Below are 25,035 nucleotides of genomic sequence, written 5' to 3'. Positions count from 1 at the left end.
TTTGTGATTCGATGTTTTGCGAGCTCCTTGAGAGCTGCAGGATGTGAAATATTAAATTTCTTACTCTTTGTCTAACCAAGTACTAAGCGGAATTTACCAGAAGTTCGAGTAACAAGTGGACAAAAACCTAGTACCAAGATTATTTACATCGTATTGCAAACTTCTGTACGACTGTTTTCACCTTCTCAAAAAATATAATTTCTAACAACACCAAATGTCAAAAACAAATGTTGAACTTTGTACGAAACACTTGAAAGTACTGGTGAAATGAAACGGAGGATGAAATTTTACCTGCGTTTGCACAATTTCTCTGAACTTTGAAATTTATTTTCTCTTTCCCATGGGAAATTGTTTTCGGTGTTATTTCAGGTAACTATTCATATCTTTAGCTTTTTGAAAATGTAAAAAGGACTGTAAAATACTTAAAATTATTCTGGTACCAGATTTTTGTCCACTAAAAACTGAAATTCCTCGATTTTCTATCGGATTTCGTCTTAAACGAAATATACGCGAAATAGCAGTCTCTGTTAACTCTTGGGCCAGAATAGTCACTGTAAAATGGAAAAATACGACAAAAAATTAATATTGCAAACGTACACAATATAATACGCAAATAATAAAAAGAATAATCTGAATTAATAGAAAAATTAATGTGAAGGTTCTTATCAAGTTTTGATTAAATTGCTAGTCGCGTTATATATGTATAAGTAATCCGCCCATGTTTTCATGTTCTGTCAATATTATGCTTTATGTTTACACTTTTTTTCTGTTTCTCCAAGGCTATTAACAAGGAGAACTTCCAACTGAAAATAAGAAAGAAAACAGGAACATTCCTTTCATTTTCTCGGCAATATAAACTTTGATTTTTCACTTTGAGATTTGTCAGCGTTGCTCAAAAAGTTGGGTTTTTGTTAAAAAAATATAATTGTATTATATTTTCAAATTTTCAACACATGAAACTATATTCTTTAAGAAATCTCAGCCTCACTTTATTCTTAAAATTTCGCAAATATCAACCTCGATATTCTTTTTTAAAAATGTATTCTCATAAAAAAAATGTAAACTTTTTGACAAAAATGGGCATGCGCGTTAATGAAAAAAGGAGACATTGTGCGAGTCTCTCGGCAGTGGGCCATACAAAAAAAGCACATAATTGCGGAAAGCAATTAACAACGTCTTTGATAAGAGAGACGAAAGTAAGCAATGTACAATTGCAACAAAGCTCTTTTGATTAATTTGCTTTTCTACGAAATGTAACCTGCATGCAGAGCAGATATAAGTTCGATCGCCGCCGAGATTTCTATCTCTAAAAACGCTCAGCACGGGAATAAAGAGGATAAATCAGTAACTGGATGATTTTGATTTTAAAAATAATGCTTTTTACCGGCTTAAAGAAATGAAACGTAAAATAAACAGTCGAAAAAAAGACAAGTTGACTAACGCTACTTAAAGCGAAACATTCTACCTACTTCGAGAGGCATGTGTTTCCCGGATTCCACCAATAAATTACTCCATGATATATGCTACTGTATTGCCCATTCAAGCCATTCTTGTTTCCTGAGTCATAACATGATATCAAGCAAGGGCGGCCACTGAATACCGTACAAATTTCAACGAAAACATTTCAAGTCTCGCGCATGTTTTCATTGAAATACACATTTTAGATAATCATGGAAAACGTCACGACTCCGACAACAGAGTCGGCGGACTTATATGAAAGATTCTGGTGGCTGGCTTCCAAATATTTCAAAGAACATTCTTCGAGACTAAAATATCTGGTGGCTATAGAATCAAGAATTATGTTGATCATCACCATCACAACATTTTTTGGAAACTCAAATCATGATAATTTATTCTTTTTCGAATAGTGAAGGTTGATATAAGATCAGCACTGCAAGCAAAATTCCGCGCATGTCAAATCTTGAATAGGGCAGTTTACCTTTACAGATCGCATTACAAATGTTTAGATTTCTTATTTCAAATTGCAGTTAATAACTTTAAAACGTCTCACTCTGTTGTACCCAAACTACACGTTTTGTTCTCAAAGTTTCTTCGTGTTTACAAAATCACATTTTACTCAATCAGTGTGCAGGACACTAACTTAACAGTTTTATTTTTAGCCACAATTGTTACTATTATAGCAAGTGATCATTTTATAATTATGTTATTAGCAATTTTGAAACGTTAATAGTACATTGTAATATTTCAGTATCAACCTCTTCAGGAACTCGCCCTGATTAATCGTCACGCTAGATCAGTTAAAATCATAGGTACTCTGTCAGGACCCACATAATTAATTTTAAGCATATTTCCCAAGAGGAAAGAACTATTCTTAGCCATTTAGATGAAATGCTATTTCAGTAATGGAATGACAGGCTCTAAAAATCTGTCCCAACGTATTGGGGTACTAGGGAAGATCAGGAGTATACTGCCAATGATGTATTATAGTATGATAAAGCCTCAATTTGATTACGTAAATGTCATTTGGACTACGTGTGACAAGGTCAATCTCTATAGATACAAAAGATAGCCGCACTTATCATTCTTAACGCTGACACAAGGGCCTCTTCTGTTCCACTGTTTAACCGACTTAAGTGGCTCCCATTTTGCGAAGATGCCAAAGTAAACAGATTGAGAGCTGCCTATAAAAGGGTTCTCGGAAGCTTGTCCTCATATGCGAATGAACTCCCGAGATTAAATAGCAGTTTAAATTGGCAAGAAACAGGTTTTCTAACTAAAAATTACTTTGTCGGGTATTTAAAAGAAAAACCCAGGGAGGAAGAACTTTTGCGGTCCAAACTTGTCAGACTTGTCATTCCACTTACACTGACAAAGAAGCCATCTGTAAATAGCTTTCGAACCGGCCTTTGGAAATCTATTTTAAATAAAAAACAGTGTATCTCTAATTTCTTAATTTAAAACGGCTTTTTTCCCTTAAAACTTTACAATTTAGTTTTTATAATTCATATTTTAACTGTAAGGTAAGGTAAGGTAATTTCATTTTAAGTCGTAAACGTAGGGAGTGGTTGCCCAATCTCCCGAGCCAGGGGCTCATGACAAAAACGCACGACTATTTACAATAACATTACTACTTGCAATTACTGTATTCGCTAAGATAAATTCAGAATTAAAATATGAAATATTCCGAAGAGCAGCTAGTCATAATATCAAAAATTTTAGTTAGAAAATATAGTTTATACACTGGCACCCTGCAAACTCCACACCATTCAAACGAAAACGAAATTGTGCCAAAGCGGTCGAGGATTTGGTAACTGCCATTTCCTAATTTTAGGAGTAATGATTGTAGATTTCTAAATATTTAGTGGATCTTATTATTGTAATTTCAGAGGGCCACGTGTTTGTTAGCTTTTATTAAGTGTCACCCTCGTTAAATAAAGTCTCTACTACTGCTTTTACTACAAATACATCTTCAAGAACACACAGTCTCATAACGAGGAATTAAAAGTAATTAACTAAGACCTGTACCCAGTTTTAATATTGTCTGAGTTCGATCATGCGCACTTTTTGCTTCAGTTTCTTAAGCTGTGATCAGGAACGGGCTATTGTCGGAAGTAAAAAGGAAGGTGATTGTTCTCGTGCGCGCTTTTGCTTCATCCACAATCCCCCTGCCTAACTTGGTTATGTGAGGTTATAGAGACTAATCACCTTCCACAATGACTTGACGGTCTCGTTTTAACAATGTTCAAGGTTGACAAAGAAGTTTTAGTAGTTGAGGAGTCTTGCAGCCCGCCCCCCCCCCCCCCCAAAAAAAAAAGAAAAGAAAATGAACCGTCATAGCCTCCAACTTAAAATTAGTGTTGTGTTAACAAAAGGTGTGGGGTTCACAGAGTGTCCCGCCTTTCTTACGCCTCATAGTTATTTTGGCCACTCAGCACCCGACTTTGATTTATAACGGTAATTGAACTGAGTGGAGTGCAATTTGGTCTGCGCGCGAGTTGGATTTGAAATCACAAGTATGATTTCAGACCAAAATTGCACTCCAGTCAGTTCAATTGCCACTTTATTAGATCCATTTTGAAATCGCACGATTTTATCGCCTTAAATTTTAGATTTTTGGTGTATTGTGCCAGTAGCTGGTTTGTTAAAAAAAAGCGGAACCGGAAACGCTCTTACGTCTCATTTAGTATGCAAAACGATGTCATGTGCACGTGACGAAAACTCATTCGAGCGTGACAAAGAAACAAGCAGTTCTGAAGTCAGAACGAAAATAGTCTACTTCAGATATAAAAGTTCAATTCTCGTCGCCTGAATCAATTATGGAAGGCCTTCCTTTCTTCTATGGTTGAGACTGAGACTTTTCATTGTCTTTGGAGAAGGAATTTGAAGGTGCCTATCCTGTGTAATTCTGCGATCGATTTCTTTTGAGTTGTGAAACTCCCTCGAGTGCACGATGCCCAGTGGATAGTACGTTTTTTTTTCTTTTAAATACCGTTCAATGGCATGATTTTCAGGGAGTCCAGCTCGTTATCATCTCCGTTTCTTTTTGTGACCTCGGCGTAGGACTCAATACTCAGGACCTTGTCAAATTCTTGTGGCGCCATTTGTTTTATGATGTTTCCAAAATGGCGGGACTGGCACCGGCTTCGTAAAACGTTTGTTCATTCACTATTTTGCGCAGTGTGGCGTATTTTGACTATGTTTATTCACAGCGACAGAGTTGAGCTCTTTTGTTGCTGCGTTTGAAACTACCGGAAACCTGGAAACATGTTCCTTCTTGAGATGGTTCTGAATTTGTTGTTGTGTGGTTTTCGTTTGTTTATGTTTTACTGGACTCGGTATCACACGGATTTTGAGCAGATGCTGAAGAAAAATCGCCAAAATATTCGTCAAAATGGACACTGAAAGTTTGAAACTTCTATTAAAGTAGGTCTTCAGCCTGAAAGAGCTCATAATCGTCATTTAGAAACTGTGATTAATTAAATTCGTCATTTTTTGTGGGAAAAAACTACAATAACTACAAAGTTTTGGCAATTTTTTATTGATTACTTTAAACTAATCTTGAAATCTGATTGGTTATTTTGTTTTACTGTCCCATTCTCATTGGCAGAGAAAAAGATGCGATTTAGAGCAAACAATAGTGCGATTCGTGAGTAAATCGCACCACTGAGAGCCAATCAGATTGCAAGGATAACCAGTGATTTCAAAATGGATTTAATAAAATTGAATATCTATTGTAAGTTTGTTATAAAAAACGATTTCGAAAAACATTTAAGCGGAAAATTAAAGTAAGTTAAGTTGCACGACGTTTCGACGACCTTCATGTCAGCATTGTCGAATGAATAAATTAAAAATAACGGCCAGGCATATCTATAGCACTTAGGATGTGGGAAAATGAAATTAGCAAACGTTACCAGGTGTTCATGTAAAAAGTTTCGCGCGAATGGAATCCGCTTGCTTTTGTTCTTAATCAACAGCATTTCAAAAATTAAACATTCGAGTTTGCCTCGGCATTTCTTGAGGACGTTAAAGTTGTTAATTATGTTGTCAGGTGTTAAGGTACGCTCGACCCTGAAATGTTTTCCGATCACGGAATTTTTATGTTCTTCTACGCGTTGATGGAGGTGGCGGCAAGTGTACCTAATATAATTTGCATCGCACAAATCACATGTGAATTCGTATACTACACTTTGCTGGTTTATCAGGGGAGGCTTTTCTTCCGTCGCTCTCAGATAATCAGCGATCTTTTTGTTTGTGAACACTGGCTGCAGTTGTTAATTAATTTTCGTTCCGAGGTCGCCAAGTTGTCTCCGAAGTGGGCTGTTCCGAAAACGCGGAGTGCGGAGTGCGGAGTGCGGAGTGCGGAGTGCGGAGTGCGGAGTGCGGAGTGCGGAGTGCGGAGTGCGGAGTGCGGAGTGCGGAGTGCGGAGTGCGGAGTGCGGAGTGCGGAGTGCGGAGTGCGGAGTGCGGAGTGCGGAGTGCGGAGTGCGGAGTGCGGAGTGCGGAGTGCGGAGTGCGGAGTGCGGAGTGCGGAGTGCGGAGTGCGGAGTGCGGAGTGCGGAGTGCGGAGTGCGGAGTGCGGAGTGCGGAGTGCGGAGTGCGGAGTGCGGAGTGCGGAGTGCGGAGTGCGGAGTGCGGAGTGCGGAGTGCGGAGTGCGGAGTGCGGAGTGCGGAGTGCGGAGTGCGGAGTGCGGAGTGCGGAGTGCGGAGTGCGGAGTGCGGAGTGCGGAGTGCGGAGTGCGGAGTGCGGAGTGCGGAGTGCGGAGTGCGGAGTGCGGAGTGCGGAGTGCGGAGTGCGGAGTGCGGAGTGCGGAGTGCGGAGTGCGGAGTGCGGAGTGCGGAGTGCGGAGTGCCGAGTGCGGAGTGCGGAGTGCCGAGTGCCGAGTGCCGAGTGCCGAGTGCGGAGTGCCGAGTGCCGAGTGCCGAGTGCCGAGTGCCGAGTGCCGAGTGCCGAGTGCCGAGTGCCGAGTGCCGAGTGCCGAGTGCCGAGTGCCGAGTGCCGAGTGCCGAGTGCCGAGTGCCGAGTGCCGAGTGCGGAGTCTAAAAAGAAAAAAAAAGAAAAAAAAAGTTAAAAAAAAGAAAAATTTAAGTAACAGAATATAAAAGTGAATAAATAAATAATTAAATACAAAGATAAACTAGAAATGGAAATTTAAGAAATGAAAATAATAATTATTAAAAATTCACACCACCTGAGGTGGACTGTTCCTATCGCGTATATTTCATTCAGTCCAAATGGTATATTCAACTCGCGATTTTCATAATTAGCAGTTCACTTTTAGGAAAAAAGTAAAGAACAGTCCAGTTTTGACCATATCTAGAAAATGTGAGAAATTACACCTTCGGTTTCCTTAGAAAGCCGTGTTGCCTCGAAACAAACTCAAGCTTTGCTTTCCAAACTGCTCGTGTGAATTAACCCTTGAACCATTCAACAACTTGTCAACTGCGCGTCCTGAAGTTCTCGCAATTTGATTGATGAAATTCAAATTAAAACCTTGAAAATTTTTTCGGCGCTGAAAAATAGTAAGATAAAAAAAGATGTGCATTGACAAATAAAAAATAAATAAATACACAGGTAAAGCTGCACTTTGAGAAAACAAATTTTCACAATAAAATATTTTCCCAAAAAAGCCATTTCAAGTGACAGCGCCGCTTGTCTAGCCATTAATTCCACGTGCAACTGCGGCCATGTATTTTTTCGACTAGGTGGAAAACGCGGGGCCGGGGTCCCGGGGTACGGGATACGGGATCCCGGGCTACAAGGTCTCTTGTGATCTTCGAAAGCCCTCGAAAAACGTCGAATTACCTTCGGCTATCTTCGGAAGGCTTCGGGTCAACTTCGTCTACCTCGGATTTCCATTGGCAGTCGTAAGTTTCTTCGTACTAACTTTGGATGTCTTTGTTGTAATTTGCACGAATGATTCAAATTTGTACTGGTGTTACATGAAAACTGCACTACTTTTTGACCAATCAGGATCGAGTAATTTTTTCAAGTGTATTATTACAACAAAAGCAGGAACCCTGGATGCGCACACTAAACATTTGAAATCACGTTTATTGCTCTTATCTCCGATAGATTTTTCAGTTGCTCTGAAACGAATGGATTTACCACTGCTCATCACTCTGTTGCCACTTATGCTTACCGAGATCACGCTCTCCTCGGCCAGCAAGGTAAGCTGCACTGGCTGCTCGTCTCCTAGCGAGTGTAATGCAGCTGGAAACTGCACAAGCTACTGTACCGGGGGTGGATGTAACATGACTTGTTCGCAGAGTGTGAAACATTGCGGTCAAATCTGCACTGGTAGAGGCTGCGACAGTTACTGTGAAGCTGAAAACTGCAAGCTTGGATGTACCGGGGGTGGATGCACCATGACCTGCCCACCTGGCGTAAAAGATTGCCATTTGATCTGCACAGGTGGGGGATGCGACTGCTACTGCGATGCCGATAACTGCAAGCAAGATTGTGTTGGAGGTTGCACAAACACTAACTTACCAGACGGCGTAGCCTGCACTGGTGGATGCCACAGTGTCTGTGATGCTGGAAGGTGCACGCTTGGTTGCACTGGAGGAGGATGCGACATGACCTGCCCAGAGAGCGTCAAGTATTGCGATCCAATTTGCACTGGTGGAGGCTGCCACAGTAAATGTGAAGCTGAAAACTGCACGCTTGAGTGTACCGGAGGTGGGTGCAACATGACCTGTCCAGCTGGCGTAAAACATTGCCATCTAATCTGCGTAGGTGGGGGATGCGACTTCAACTGCGATGCCGACAACTGCAAGCAAGATTGTGTTGGAGGTTGCATGAACACTTAAACTTGCCAAACGGCGAAGCCGGAGATCGAAGTTCGATGCGTGACCACATAAAGACTTTATTGAATAGCATGGGAACAGACTCCCAGCACGCCCGAACAAAGCGAGGGAGCCTGTAGACATTCTATTGATGCCGCCGTTTCATGATACCAGGATCTGGTAATTAACTTAATCAATATAAGAATCTTCTGAGCTTAATATGACAAAGAGTCATCTCTTGATTTTCGTTTTAAACCGATTTAACATGTGGTTGTTTAGGTCCAGTGGCATCTCATTCTACTCTGATGTTCTAATTCGAATTCCAAGATACTTTAACATATTCTTTGCACTCCAGTGTAAGGCAGCGTCCACTACGCCGGAGGAAATTGAAAACGTTGCTCTATTTCTACGGTTAGGCCGACCGTCCACACTAATCCGTAACGAAAACGGAGCTTGACGAAAACGCTCTTCAAACTGGAGGAATTTGAAAACGCCGGCTGTCTGTTTTCGTTTGGACGGAAAACATTTTGAAAACGGAGCTTCTCGAAAACGATAAAGTCACGATAATCATGTAATTTCCCTGATCGAGTTTTCCTCAAACACAAATCCAAAATGACCGGTGATCGTTGCGTTTTAAAATTCCTCCGACGTAGAGTGTACGGAAAACATTCCACGGACGCGTTTTCAGAGCGAAACCTCCGTTGGAAACCATGGGAAACCACATTAGTGATATCCTTAGTCGTGACGTCATGCAGTTGTTCTTTCGACTTAAAGCAGATCCATTTCATAATTTTCTCGGTAATAGCTTGCGTATCTTTTCGGACCCCCGAGGCCATTGTATTTCGGCTTGTTCGGTTTATGCCGCGGTCCAGGCACAAAAATCAAATACAAAATTACAAAAAGTTAAAACCAAAAAGAAAAAACATATATTTTTGCTTCGCTATTAACATTCAAATGGTATTAATTTTAAGGTTGGAGGAATGTGAGGAGAGAAAACCAGATCATTTAATAGACCAATTTCGATATATTAAAATTCAGCTTAACACAATAGACCTCAGCACGAGGCTCTGGCGAATAAACCCCCCAAACTCTGTAGTTATTCCCCAGAGCCTTGTACTGGGGTCTATTGTTTTAGGCTGAATTTTAATATATCGAAATTGGTCTATTCATTTTACATATTCGCTGTCGCTGTCGAAAAAAAAATAGAAATCCAACATATTTGTTTTTAGTTCGTTTTGCATTTCTGAGATAGATGTTACTGTTCCAGTTTATTAACCATAACGAACACCTGCTGTTTTGTTGTAGATAAGAACTGTGATAAGCGTTGAAGTGTAATTACTACCTGCGATAATATTGTCTTAAACGGTTATCTACCTGTATTGTTTTCACAGTTATCAATGTTGTACAAGATGAATTCCGTTATAGCTAATCGAGCCTTCTGAAATGTACGAGATAATGTTTATTAAGACTTTTTAATAACTCTACGTAACCCTTTAGAATCGTGTTTTCGGCTCAAATAGTCGTGCCTTGTAAAATATTCTTTGGTGACGTTCTTGGATTAAAACGCTACCATTGGACCCAAGTTCTGAGTGTTGTTGATGTCTCTGAAGATAATTCCCTGCAACAGATCCCGGTTTTCCTGCAGCAAGACAGTTCCCCCAGGTTTTCCCAGGCCAAAAACCTATAATCACACCCACCTTGTTTGTTAGCTAGACGTATTGTAGGCTTAACAAGTTATGGTCTAGTGGCGGATCTAGATGTGATTTGATGTGATGTATGATGTACTATTGAATACTGTCATGAATACTAACTCAACTCAATCACTGGATGGTTGGGCATTCAAAGAAGCTAGAAAATAATATCAAGAAATTTGGCTGCTGAGATTGATTACTGTATGTATAAACCACTGAGCACCAGCAGCAAAACATGCATCCTTACATTGTTCACAAAAGAAGTGCTCAGACATATCAATTGGGTCATATATTTACATCAGTAAGTTATTGAACGTTGTAGTGTAGAATATCCCCTGGACATTTTCAAGTGTTGTGCTCTGTTGAACAAAAAATGTGTAATAAGATTTTTATCACTGAACAACCCCTTTTTACCCTTCTTACCAACATAATTTTCAAGTGAGAGTCAGTGAAATTGCTGATACAAGTTTAAAGAATAATAGTATTGCAAGGATTTGAAGTAGTACGGGTCAGCCTTGCCCGTGGTGAAGAGCAATGCTTCATTTCCCTAGACTTTTCATTTGCAACTTCTTTGTGTTGTAAAAGAAGTTTGTCGAACCATCACAGTTCTGATTTGCATGTACCTATATCACTGTAATGCACTTGCTTACATTCTGGCCATCGTACCAAGGAATACAGCTGGTTTTCACATGACGTCACCAAAATTCGAACTACACAACTATTGATCTCCCTGAGATTTTACTTAAATGATGTATAAGAGCAGTTGAAAACTAATATTCATACAAATTTTCGCTCCAAATGGGTTCTTGGTTTTGTGACACAGTACGCTTGAATTTCTAAGCTTTTGCGTGACGCGGCATTTACATGACGGCCTAGAGAGCTGTCATGATGGTGAAAAAAGTGACTTATTTCGGGGAACTTGGCTATCTGAACAGTTCATGTCTTAGAAAAAGTTTCATTTTAATGTTCTAGAGTTCCTTGAGGGATAAATTCACGCTTTTGTTGCAAAACTCAGTGACAGATGTTTTTGTTGGTTTCCGGCCGCCATGTTGGTGCCCATACGGATGGACACCAGCATGGCGTCTCCATACAAATCTCTAAATTTGGGTAAAAAATTTCTCCGCACATCTCGCATAAGAAAAATTGCTGTGACCAGAATTTTGGCGATAATTTTTGCATATTTACCTTCTTTCATTTCCCAGATTCTGGACTTTATCTATTGACCGGTTTTGATTTTTATTTTGATCTATTTTGAATTGCGTGACACTAAAAACCAGCAATTCCAGGATATGCTAATTCTTCAGAGTTTTTATCTCTAAATATAATCAACAGGCTATTACTGATTAATACTATGTTGACATCAACTGACTTTTTACAAGAAAAAACAAGTGCCAGAATATACATTGGCTAGCTAAACATTGCTCTAGCAGAAGGTAACAACTGTAGGCATTTTCACCTTCATGCTTACTTTGTTCATTTTCATCACCTAGTATTTTTTTGTGACTTAACAGTTTTTCTATTTGTATTTATTGTTGCTCCTAATTGATTATCCCATACTACATGGTTAACACTTTCATGTTGTGAACTTCTTTGTTGCATCAAATAATGTTTTATTGTGGATTAAAACCAATCCCATCAGTTTTACAGAAATTTCTTTTACCCATCAACCAATCAGCACCCTGCACTACCTTCTAAGGGTTGATATTTAATGACAATACAAAACTCTTATAGTGCAACTATCTTTATAAAAAATTGACCTTGATTGCACCTGAGCCTTTCATGGTAGTCATGGCAACATACTCGCAGTATTAGAAGTCTGCAAGACCACCAACAATATATATTATCCTGTATCTTATTATATGGCTTTGGCTTGTGGCCGATATAACGCGCGCTCTGATTGGCTAAGAGCGAGATCTGAGTAGTCATTTTGCAGCCGTGATGCCCACGGGCTCATTACGAATTAATCAAATTAGGAGGAGCCTGGGCACAAAATGTCAAACAAGCACTGCAGCGACTCTGAAAATCCGAGCGCATTAAAACGATGAAAGCCGTTTAAAACAGTAAGAGAAAGTAAATTTAATTCCGAGTAGCCAAAAGTTTAGTCGAAGACTGAAGGTACAATATTAAACTAGCCACGACATTGTGCTGGAAAGTGGAAGGTAAACAAACTAGAATACACTCCAGCTCACGTCTAAGAAACAAACGAATAAAATATTTCAAAAACTCATATCAGAAGCTGTCAGTGACATAATAACATTTTAACGAGATTTTTCCTTAATAAAAGTTTTATAGAAGTCGTTCTTGACTTACCAGCCGGCAACCTTAGTGGCACTAAAAACAATCAAAGTTCGCCAAGTCTCAGTAAAAAAAAAAAAAAACTGAAAAACACCAGCGGTAGATCTGTCAAACGAAGAAACTTATAATTTATCATCTTAGACACAACAATTACCGAAATATTGAACTCCGTCACAGTTAGTTTAGTAGTTCTCATCAAATAGATTCCCTCGCTTTAACGTAAGCAAGTGTAAATCAGTTTCCAGGATCATCAGATGTAAACAATCGGGCGGTCATTGTCATTGTCAGCCGTGTTTTTGATAACTACACGAACTTTTAGAACTTTTAGCTTGAAAATTTCATCCATAAATTTAAATCTCCCAGAACGAAGAAGGCGAAGATATGTTGTCGAAAGCGAATGAGAAGATCGAGTTATTCTGAGCAGTGCATTCGAAAGCATTAGTATTTTCTTTCACCGAAAGACCGTTGGTTTCAATGGATTATTTTGAAGCACTTTCTGTCTTTTCTACATGCGTTGACACTTCACCACAAAAGTCAGAAAAACTCCCCCATCAAATTGTGACACCACTATACTAAAATACCTTTTTGTGGCAAGCCTGTGACAATCATTTTTCCCGTAAAGAAATGTGTGTTTTTAACGGAATGCGTAACACAGTGGTAAAGTTCACTAACTGTGTAGTTTTGCCCTGGGTTTGAGACGATGAATGGATCGGTAAACGCGCGAATCGCCGGATGTAAATTGACGACTTCCTCTCGAATAATTTTTTTCTTTTCTTTAATTCATAAGCCATATAATAAATAACTTAATAACCTCGACCGTTCGGTCGTTATGGGAAGATCTCACTCGCGGTCATTAAGTAGTTATTAAATTGTCTTGCATTAACTCTTGAAATGCAATTCTTGGTGCTAGCAATTGCATTCATATTCATTTAAATCAAAGAGAGCTGGTTTTGTGGAAAATTACCATGCCATTAACAACAGCACATGGGGTTTATACTGTGTCTATGGCATGTTTTACAAGCCCAATCATTAACCTCAACACTTGTTTTACCACAAAGGTATACATAGATACCAGGAATTCATTCTCTCCTGACAATGACAGCAAATACCCGGTGAGGGGGAGGGGCACTGCCATATATGGGCTATATAGGTATGTGCTGCTATGAAGGGTATGGTCTTCAAGCAGTTTACTCTAGGATAGGGTATATAAATCAGAGCGTTTGGGTCTAGAATAGGATATCATCTTTCACAAAACTGACTGGTTGGTTGAAGATTTTATTTAGAGTAAGGAAACCAGGAATTGCCACTCAAAAATATAAAAAAAATCAAATCGGCAAGTAAGTTTAAATTTACGCAAATCAGCCTCAACAGTGTCGATAGATGGGGGGATTTGGGGAGTTTACTCTAGTATAGGTTAGCAAAATTCAGCTGAACTAGCTCTGGTATAGGCTAAGGGTTCCAGGGTCCCAGCGCCACATCCCCACCCAGAAATTCCCAAAGTATCCCCCACGGGAGCAAATACAAGTATTCAGTGCCAGGGCCATGGGCAATCATCTCATGGAAGCTTGAAATAGTCAACTCAAAATATGGGTTTTTGGCTTTGCTCTGTGGGCAATTCATTTGTGCGTGTTTTGCCTTTTGATCAGAGGCCATATTCTTGCTCTTTTTAAGTTTACGTTTTGCCTTTGTGGTCATATTGTACTCTTGCTCTCTGATTCCACACATGCATTATGATTTGCCCTTTGATAAGGAGATGACATTCTTTCTCTGTAAAAGTTTGCCTATCTCTGAATGTTAATGAAACCCTTGAACAATTAACCATGTATTCAGACCATTGTCATATTTAAAACACTTGGTATTAATCAATCACAATTATTTTGCAAATATTGAACACCAGCTAGCGCAACTCTAATTTCTAAAATGACTCCTTGCGTCATTCTATGACTGATTTGCTGTTATCGGATCTGAGTAAGAAGTTTCCCATTCCTCCTACTACTAATGACCTTAATCCAAGTCTTGGTCACCTCTCATTTAACACTTGGTCAGTGTGAAACGTAGAATGCGGACTGCAGACCAGGGGTAAAATGCAGACCGCAGACTACAGACATTTTGTGTCATTTCCATTATAGAGTGCTAACAGTAAACAGGGTTATTCAGGCTAATCGTAGTGAAAGTCTGCACTTAGGTTAGCCTGAATATCACTATGGTTAGCTTGAATATCACTCCAATTAGCCTGAATATCACTCAGGTTAGCCTATTAATAAAGCGCTGGTTAGCCTGTTTACGCAAACGGTAACACGATTCAGTTAAAAAGCTTACAATCTGCAGTCTGCATTTTACTCTCAGTCTGCATTTTACCTCGGTCTGCAGTCTGCAGTCAACATTCTGGGTTTTACACCCACCGATTTAACACTGAATTAGAATCAGTGCTGCATGTTACTCTAGAAGAGGCAAAATTACTTACCCGTACTTGTTGCAGAACTGAGATTTGACACTAAAAAATGTTTCTCTGATGAATTATATGACACTGTAAATATTTTTTAATATATGTCACAAAACAATTGCTGTAGAAACTGTCTTTTAGTAAACCTGCTACTCCATTGTTTAATGAATGAAACAGGAAGATTTTCTTTCTCATTTTTCTATGTTTCAGTGAGCTCAAAAGTCTTCTCAGCGACGCACTGGATGGTTCTTTATCTCTTACCATCACAAATAAGTGATATATATATTATTGTCTCATATTTCTACAATTAAACAGACAGAGCTTTGTCAGCCTTCAAGTCGGTGTCCAGCAGGCTATTTTGCTTCACATGTACAGAATCATAGACGACCATGGATTTTGTAATATATATTATAGTCTGTGTGTGTTTTACTACTACCCGTAATCTATCTAGTCACCTGAAGGGATTTTCGTTTCCCAAAGGAAATGCTTTTGTGTCTCTAAAGACGCATTTTGTTCTCCGAACGGTATTCACGTTTTCTAAAGGCTAGATTTTTTTCTGGTTTGTGTCTCGCAGGACGATATTTTGATCTACGAAGGGAATTAATAGTTTCCCGAGGGAAAATTTCGTAACCGCGGAAAAGGTTTATAAATTGCCAGATCCTGTACGATCCTGTACATGGAGCATTTCGCAATGCTAAGCTGGACAAATCATTATGTTTTCATGCATGGCCGTCTTACACATATCAGCGATTCCGGGAATGTTTACCTGAAGAGAATTCTATCCGCGCCCTCAGAAGCCTAAAATCCTTTTAAGAAGAAACACTGTGCACATTCCTTGAATGCCGTGTCTGATCCTGGTCCAAAATAGGATAAACACATAAATACAGAATACTCTTACCTCAAAACTCGAGCTCCCAGCCAGATCGTTTTCGATACGTAGTGCGTGAGTAGTCGATAAAAACTCGATCATTGGAGAGAGCGGGATTTAGCTTCGCTGGTCGTTCGGTGCCGTATAAGTCCGAAATGAGACCAGCAGATGTTCGATTATAGCGTTCGTGTAAAACCGAGAGAAAATGGACATTATACGTTCGACTAGTTTGTGACTATGAACATCGGACTGACTTCCGTTCGACTTCCAGTTACAGAGGACCGAATAGTTCCGACCACGTTCCGAAAATTGGACATTCTACTTACTTACACACGCGATAACATAGTGGCTAGTGTTGCCTAGCAACAGTAGCCACAAAAACAACGAGCAATTCGTTGCTACATAATAAGCGTGCCACTTCGTTATAAGATTTCGCCCTGCTGATTGAAAATCTCGCTTTGGCTTTTGTCAACTGAAAAGGTAACGCAGCAATTTGTTTGCACTTGTATTATTTAGTTACATCGTAAAGGTTCATGTATTATAACTTTAAATTTCGGTTGTGCGAAACGTTTTGCCGGCTTTTTAACTTCTCGGCCGTTTATACACCCCAATGTAAGAGTTGTTGAAAAATAGCGGCCTATTTAATAGATCATAGAGCTGGCGATTTCACTGGAATTCACTATTAACATCATATTTACAGTTTAAATAGCTTTTAAATTTCAAATATGTTCTTAAAATTGTCACTGGTGTAGCCTGCAACGGATCTTCCGTCACCTGAGTAAGTTATAGGCCTTGTTTGTCAGCTATTGTTGCAATCTAGACGCATTGAATATGGTCTTGGTACGATGCCCCTAAAAAAGTTAACGGCATGAAGCTTTAAAGCTTGATTTTCCGCAAAGCACTCACAAGCAGAATTAAGTACTAGACGGCTATGGAAACACTGCGAAACCTGCACATTCCGCGGCTCTTTCTAACTCTCAGTGTTTGCACGGACTCCGTGGTTTCCTTTCGCCTTCTTTTTTTTGGAAGCCTTTAGGATCTATTTATACACAGAAGCGTTTCAAATTTTTGTCCACGTTCATTCTAAGCTCTGACTATTCAAAAACTACAAAAGTGTGTTTAATCCTCTGGTGTTGACTGTCCATGCCAACAGATGACAGTGCTCTAAGCCATTATGTTAGTTAGCCCGTCTCCTCCGCAGCCATTTTTGAGTTATTTTTTTGTCAAAAAAAAATACCTCTTAGTCAACGGGTCTGGGGTGTGTTATCATCGGGTAATGGACCAATGGATCAGTGAGGGACGTATGTTTTTATCACAATTGCTGCTAATTTCGCAATCTGATTGGCTTATTTGCCGTTGTTGATAAGATGTCCAGACCATGTTGCTCGCGTCAATGTGTCACGCAATGCATTTTTCAGCTCGCGCTCTGAAAAAATATTTTCTTTGACGTTGATATTGTGGTAAAAAACAAATCGAAATGTGTTTTAGCGTGGTCTGTACTCTTATCGACAACGAGAACGCGTCATCACTCTTTTCCCCCCAATTTTTTTTATTATTATTGTTTCTGCATGTTGAGTGGGTTTGCAAAAGTTTTTGAAAGAAAACTCTGACGCGTACAAGTAGCTCCTTTGCATAGTGCAGCGCGTGCACTTTCAAGTCCGAGTTTTCAATTGTCAACAAATCTTGACAAAGATTTCTTTCGTCATCTTTGATATTGTGGTAAAAAACAAATCGAATGTGGTTTAGCGTGGTCTGTACTCTTATCGACAACGAGTACGCGTCATCACAGTGGTCAAAATGTTGTGGACTCACGAGGAGCCTCGTGATTCCACAAAATTTTGACCACTGTGATGACGCGTACTCGTTGTCGATAAGAGTACAGACCGCGCTAAACCACATTTGATTTGTTAAATGTCAATCAGATTGGAGCTACGATAAACAACCAATCAAATTGCCACCGTGACTTGTTAAGGTGAATCATGTGTGTGGAGATTTCATCCTGATTTTAGAACGGCTATCTTTGTTTTTCTACAAACAGAAACAGGTATTCTTGTATTGGCTTTATTCTGACATTTCCGATGCTTCGTTTGCTATGGTTGAGCCCAGGTGTTTGTGGATGGGTTTCAAAAGAGTTCAGAATTCGATCATCAGCCGAAGAATCGTAGTCTTTGGCATACACGAACATGTCATCAAGGCTTTGCCCCGAGGGCTTTGCTTTCCCATTACGACCTTACTCAGTCATTAAGCATTTTATCATATGACCACTTAACGGTTGAACCTAAATAGGATATGCTGCCCTCGGCCTCGGGCAGCATTTTCAAGCCCAAGGTCACAGTTTTTCACCATACGGAACGACCCTAAGCCGGCAAATAACATGTTTATTTTTTTTCCCGCAGTAAATTGGTTTTACAGATTACAAATGGGTTTGTTTACGCAACTCTTGTCATTGAATCGGCTTGCGCGCCGTCTACTAACGATTTGTACAAAATCTCGGCACCGAGCGAGTAACTCAGATAGTGAACAAAGAAAGATGTATTAAAAACAGATTTTTTTCGAACTACTTTGTGTTAGTTGCATTTATTTCACCAGTTAAGTCCTCCAAAATTGTTTTTGCGGTGTAAAATTTCGTGCGAAGTTTGAAGTTTTACTACAAAAACAATTTCTGTCAGTCGTTGCTTTTAAAATCACTTCGTCACTTTTCTACCGTAAATTGAATAGCAGAAAGCGAGGAAATTCATTAAGTGTATTCCACAGAAATCCTCCTAAATACAGCAACGATCAGAGAGGTAAACTCGACTGAAATTGACTCAAATTTTACGGCGAGAGAAACTCAGGATTACGCGCCATTACAGCGCCAAACTACAAACAATTAAGCAAACTCTCACAACTTCAAAACATTCAATTGAATTTACCTACAGTGACTTTCCTTGCCATTTTAAAGTGAACAGTAATAAACTTGCGTTGACTAATCGTCGGTCGATGGATGTGTAAAAAAGGCAAAAGATTGACGATTACCGCTAACTTTTAGGAGCAAATTTAGGCAGCGGGAAAAAAATCCGGCCCGTGGGCCGTATCGTAAAAAGTTGGACCGGTCACGTGCGTATGAGTAGCCAATCAAATTCGAGGATTTAGGATTCCGGCCCGCTCGGATGCTTGAGAAAAAAATAAAACATGATATTTTTATTTGTTAATTTCCCTGAGTGGTAACTTAACACTTTTGTTTTTCACGCTCGAGTAGTTGCAATTAAAACTGACGAATCAGTGACTCTTGTTCACACGGTCAGAATAACCAAATAAGAAGCCAGTCCAGAAACTTTAACTTGATAGAAGCGTTTTGACGTCGCTTTTCTTAGTGTCTTCAGCGGCATTTTAATTTCTAGCATTTATGGAAATTTCTAAAAACGGGAATTCTTAACAGGGATTTTCTTTAAGGTTTGTGGTATGGAACATCTTGAAATATTCCTCAGTGAAGATGTTCAGGACGATTCACAGAATATTTTCAACGCGTAGTCGTAAAAACTCAAAGCTTTAATCGCGATGCTCGACGTACAGACATCTCCACGGCTTGTCAACTTGATCTACGCCTACGGTAAAAAACTGAACAAGAAAAAAACCTAAATTAACAGCACATTCGGACAAATGGAAATTGTGAAACCTATACTTACATGTTCTGTGCGGTTTCGACGGGAAAAGTACAAAACTGTAGCAAAAAGCAACAGGGTAAAAGCAATCCGCCCGACACGAAACTCTTTCAAAGACAAACCATGCGCGACTGAGTCACGTGATTCAACACAGTCCGACCAGCTGTGCACAGTTCGACCCTAAACGAGTGTCAGCTTATGACAGACCTAGATCAATTTCAGTTTATCAGGTTCGGCCGCTAGTCGGCCTCAACAGAAGACTCCATGGGTTAAACCGCAAATTAATTAGATTAGACTTTGGGGCGACACGTTCTTTCGTTTTGAAACAGATTCCTTGCGTGGTTCAACAAGTGAAACAATCTCAGATAGTGCAGAGCGCAATTGATAGCTCTGGCACAGTAGTCCCATAAGTACTCACCCCTGCTCGCTTCACTTCCGGTTTGTGTCTACCTTGGTAGTCTGCCAGGGCTTTTCCCCTTTGCAGTGTGTATGTTTCAAGGTTGTATTTTCATTCAAGGTCCAAAAATTACGTACAAATTGCTACTGGTTTTTTACGTTGATTTTCGTTCATTTTAAATTCAATAATACGTTGAAGCAGCAAACGTGACAATTGAGCTCTTCGCGCACACTTTGTAACTTGATACTTTCGTTTTCCTCGCAAAGGCATGTAATATGAAACCGTTTTCTTCTCCAAAACACGCCGAAGATGTGCTTGTTTTTTGGAGATAAATGAAAGAAAGTTAAATATCTGATGTAGTGATGAAGAAACGGAACAGAAACGATGTTGTTTTATTAAAAATGCAAATTTTTACCGATGAACAAGAACTAATTTAATTACCAGATAGTCGCGAAATACCACTTTCTTTTTCTGTTGCCACCTTTGTTGTTAACAATAAAACAATTCAAAATTAACCCACAACGATATTAATGGCTGAGAAGCGTTTCAACGAAAATTATTGAAGATAAACAGCGCTACTTGGCCGATATGAATGAGTCTCCTCAAAGACTGATTAAATCAATTTGCGCTTTCATTAGGTGTCACGGAGTCTGCAGCAATATTTGAGCACTTTCCTGGTTTCTTTTGGTACAAATTTACAATTCGCGGAGTATTAAAGCCATTAACTTGGGAATTTTTTGGTCTCTCTTACAGACACAATTAAGGCAAGAAGTAAACAAGCCGCTAGGGAGAAGCAATACATTTGAACCCTGAGAAGCACACTAACTCTCAGGCGTTGGGAAGGGTAATGTAACAAGGAAACCTCCCAAGTTCTACAGATTTCAAGGCGTCTTATAAAATTTATACAGTTTTTCATGTGTCTGGTTGTTCAAGTTAGGCAACACTGTTTACCTTCCATAATGTCGTCTCGTTTAAATGGGTTTGATATCGATATTAATTTGAAGTGGTTTCGTGGAATATCAAAACCGAAAAAACACTATGATTATTGCTGACAACAGAATGAGACCATGCCAAATTGGGTCTTGTTATAAAATGAGTCAAATTCAATATGTTGACTAGCAAACGTGACAATTTTACTTTTCACGCCAACGTTTGTAACTTGATATTTTTGTTTTCCTCGTAAAGGTATACGACGCGAAATTCTTGTTTAATTTCTCAAAAACATAGGTGCGATGTGATTTTTCTTCGTTGCTGGAGATAAATGGTATTAAGTTAAATATCTGGTGAAAAATGGAAGAAGAACGATTTTTTTTAATTTCAAACTCTAATTATCATTTCACGGATAAACAAAAACTAATCTGGTAATCAGATAGTACGTCTGACATGTCGAGTCACTTAATTCTGTTGCCACCTTTGCTTTTAACAATAAAACCACTTCAAATTAATAGACAATGATATCGATTTATACAACTGAGAAATGTTTCAACGAGAACCTACAGTACAAACTATTTTTAACGACTGACTCTGGAAAGCTAGTACACTAACTTGGAACAAATGCCTCTTAACAGACGTCAACAACTACCGGCACCTTGAAAATGACTTCATCCACGGCGGAAACGAAACCGACAAACGGACCTCTAACAGATCAGACCAACTTTATTTGACTAACAACAGACGGACCTCAAACAGACCGATTTGATTACCAATAGACGGATGACCAATGACTGATGACAAACTTAACACGATTCTTACAGCCAATACCATCATGGCTAAACGGACCAATCACTTTCAACGGACCAAACTTATAACACCATCGACTGGCAAACACTATTCACTTGACTCTGAAGATGACTTCTGCTCAGGTTGTCGAAACGTCAGTCACCAACAACACTGAGTTCTTTTCAGAACTACCCTCACCTGGACGATCGACGATCACGCAATACGAACTAAAGAACAGTTTGTAAGCTACACCCACATTGAAACAAATTCTAATTTTTTGCTGTACCTCGTAACCAAACAATCTTGTTGGACTAATCTTATCATAACTGTTAACAGTGGGTTTTTGCTACCTCCAGGCGCTTTTAATTCACAAAAAAAAAATAATAATAACTCTTGCACGCTTTGCGTGCCTATGTTTTTTTAAGATGTTGCTGTTGGAATTCAAGTCGAGATCTGAATCTTTCGCGTTCTTGCTGGCCAGTTTTTTTTTTTTTTTTTTTTTTTTTTTTTTCGGTTAGAGTAAAATCGATTCCTTACATCTGGAGCGCTTCGGTTGTGGAAATATTGTCTTGAATAATTGTAAACCCCACGGAATTGCCAACTCCTCATACAATGGCGTTCGAATCACTCTCCGTATTGGCTTTGACTCCTGTTATCTCCGGACAGTCTCACTTTAGGTATTGGGCGAAGAGTTCCCAGTGCATTTTTCTCAACTTGTACGACATCCTCTCTAATGTTGTTTATGTTTGTAGAGTGCGTGACGAGATTTTTATTAGTCGACTTGATTTGCTTCAGTACAAAGACAATAACACATGATTTACTGTCAGGCCAATACCCGAATTCGTTAATTTCTTATCTTCTTTGTTCTCCCTTAAGCAAAACTGTAAACTGCAAATTCGTCCTTCATCTCTCCTGTCCTACAATTAGACATAACTAGGCCGGAGGCTAACTCGAAAACCTAACGTTTCATTTAGCCTCCAGTCTCATTCAAACAAGACTATAACAGTTACCTCATCTAAAGTATACTACGTATATTAAGGTAATTCCCCAGTATTGCATTGCGCATCCCTACAGCGCATAATTTCACGCGTGATCAGCGCGCGCGCATTAAAAGCTGGACCTCGCCATAGAGATAACTCGTCATTTTCTCGCAAACGAGTATGGTAACCTATCATTTTTTTCTGTTGTTTTGGATTGAGTAATAGATTTCTCTGTGTAAAATAAATATGGACCACTTCTCAGTGTAGAACAAAAAACAATCGTCGGAAACGTAAATTTAGCAAGCAATCCTGACTACAATCATGGTGCTATTATAAGGATTTACAGGGTATAAACAAGGTGCTGTTGCTCCTAAACGAACATGGGGACCCCTCATTTTTATTGTAAAATTTTAGTTCCTATAATATAAACAATCAACAGGCAAAGTTTCACAAAAAATCTCTGTGCAGGTTCTATTTCAGTGGAATTACCTTAAATAAACTAAAAATGTTATGATATTTATATCGTAGATTTGTGTGTTACCCTTAAAGGAATGGCGCTGCCACGGCTCATCACTCTGTTGCCACTTATGCTTACCGGGGGGATCACGCCGTCCTCTGCCAGCAGCGCAACCTGCACCGGTGGCCTTGGATGCATTATCTCCTGTGATGCCGCAGAATGCTCGCTTAACTGCATCAGAGGAGGATGCGACATGACCTGCTCACAGAACCTCAAATATTGCGATCAACTTTGCGCTGGTGGAGGCTGCGACAGCACCTGTGATTCGGCGAAGTGTACGCTCGGCTGTGCTGGGGGTGGATGCACCATGACCTGTCCAGCTGGCGTAAAAGATTGCCATCTAATCTGCAACGGTGGGGGATGCAGCCTCAAGTGTGATGCCGAGGACTGCACGCTAGATTGTCCCGGTGGTGGATGCACCAGAAGCTCGTCTTCTGCCAGTAAAGCTGGAGTCTCAGCCGTGTTATTTTTTGTATATGCATTGGTTACTGTTGTGTAAAACTCGAAGTAATGAATTCGCGTATGGTTTTGCGTCAAAACGATCTTTCTCGTTAGTTCAACATATTTTCGCACGAAATTTCACCTTATTGGGGTGTATCACTGTCAACATTGAAAGATAAATGTTGTCGACATTGAAGAAGAACTTTCTTAAAGAAAAGGCGAACCTTTGCTGCCGTCATTGTTTACATTTTTTCTCATTAAAGGAGAAAGTCATTCCTGAAACGTATTTTTTTTGTCAACGCTAATAGAAACCTCACACTAAGTTTAGCCACTCATCGAAGTTTCAGCCTCTAAACTGCAGGTTTTCCTTACGCAATTCGTAAGCCTAAAATTCGACATCGTTGCAGCCATTTCGAATAGTACTCAGCAGCCAGGCCACGTTTTCGTGACCTCATTCCCTCTAAGAGATTTAAACTACTACTCTGGGTTATTGCTGCTCTTGAGCCGAATTATTTTCAGCCAAACATGCTCCAAACTCCGAAAATGATACCAGTGAAGATGGTGAAGTTGACGATCGCTTGGAAAACAAATTTTGCTGACCTTGTGGAGGATGCAAAGTCAGTTGCAGATTTTTCCCCTTCCCGCCAATTTTTTTTCGGACCAGGAGCCATAATCGGGGACGGAGACCGTAAGTCTTGGGATCCGCGCGCACCTATGATACGGGACAATAGATCGTTTTCACTGTCACGCAACAAAAACATAAATCGAAAACCATCCAGTGGAAAAAGCTATGAAATTATGATGTTATAGAAGATAACTAAATAAGACACTTCTCCAAGTTTTAGGCCTGTGCGTTTCCCCAAACTTCAGATATTCGTCGAAATGTTTCGCAGATATTTACAGAGCCCAGTATGAAAACGCCATGTTGGTGTACCTCCGTGGTACACCAATATGGCGGTCGGAAAATAGTGTAAACATCTGGAACTTACTTTGGCTGTCTAGGTGACTGATTATCAGTACTGATCAAACAAGCATTTACATAAGCACTTTTCATAATGCTCTAACTTCTAAAAAGGCTCAAAATCATGAGATAAGTATATATTTTTCGACAAACTCGATCGTAAGCCTTGTGTCACGCACCTCCATAATCCTGAAATTCAAAATGCTCTGGATTCCAAACGAAGCGCGCTATTGAGCTGTAAAATTGTAAACAGATATAAATATACCGCCTCTTATGCCTGACGAGGATAAAAACTTTGGTGTCTCTTTAGTTTTGGATTTTAAAAAGTGATGACGTCACGTGAAAACGATCTATTTTTCTATTTTTAGAACAAATTGCGCCATCCTGACGTCATATATCCGCGCGGATCCGCGCACGTGTCGGGGCCTCTCGCGTGGATGTTGTCACGTTGCGTGATCAAATGGTGAGAGTTGCGAGATTCTCCGGCAGATTTTTCACAGCGATGGCAGGGAATAAGGCAGGGAATGAGGCGGGGAATAAGGCAGGGAATAAGAACCACGTCTCTTATATGTAGTTTTATGCTAACGTAAATGATGTGGTGCGAGAACGAACAAAGGAGGTATATACCTAAACATTGAGCTCAGGATAAGATAAGCTCGAGCAGATTCAGGATGGAAAAAACATAAGTTTGACAAAGCTAAATATGATCCGTGGTAACAAGCGACATAACGTAATACAGTTTTAATCTAACAACGGGACCCGGCATCACAAGTTAGAATGCAAGTAATCAACATGATCACCGACTTTGTCCCTCCGGAGCGAATAATTAAAAAGA

At 39.7% G+C, this 25,035-nt stretch overlaps 2 protein-coding genes across 2 annotated transcripts; both read left to right on the top strand.

Annotated features, from left to right (window-relative positions):
* The first annotated feature begins 7,542 nt into the window (after nucleotides 1-7,542).
* On the top strand, nucleotides 7,543-8,320 carry LOC110040679 (uncharacterized). Its single transcript, XM_020745956.2, has one exon. The coding sequence runs from the start codon at nucleotides 7,558-7,560 to the stop codon at nucleotides 8,269-8,271; it is 714 nt and encodes a 237-aa protein (XP_020601615.2). The 5' UTR covers nucleotides 7,543-7,557; the 3' UTR covers nucleotides 8,272-8,320.
* A 14,512-nt stretch (nucleotides 8,321-22,832) lies between these two features.
* Nucleotides 22,833-23,602, top strand: LOC149110874 (uncharacterized). Its single transcript, XM_089291757.1, has one exon. The coding sequence runs from the start codon at nucleotides 22,833-22,835 to the stop codon at nucleotides 23,295-23,297; it is 465 nt and encodes a 154-aa protein (XP_089147883.1). The 3' UTR covers nucleotides 23,298-23,602.
* The last annotated feature ends 1,433 nt before the right edge of the window (nucleotides 23,603-25,035 follow it).

The sequence above is a fragment of the Orbicella faveolata genome, unplaced genomic scaffold (genome assembly GCF_042242905.1).
Source record: "Orbicella faveolata isolate gen_17 unplaced genomic scaffold, um_ofav_v1 contig_24, whole genome shotgun sequence".
Lineage (NCBI taxonomy): Eukaryota > Metazoa > Cnidaria > Anthozoa > Scleractinia > Merulinidae > Orbicella > Orbicella faveolata.
The sequence above is the reverse complement of the archived record's forward strand: the minus strand, read 5'-3'. Positions and strand labels throughout refer to the sequence as shown.

Bases quoted from the DNA above. Each gene is read 5' to 3' on its own strand.
- LOC110040679 (XM_020745956.2), top strand. From the start codon at position 7,558: ATGGATTTACCACTGCTCATCACTCTGTTGCCACTTATGCTTACCGAG.
- LOC149110874 (XM_089291757.1), top strand. From the start codon at position 22,833: ATGGCGCTGCCACGGCTCATCACTCTGTTGCCACTTATGCTTACCGGG.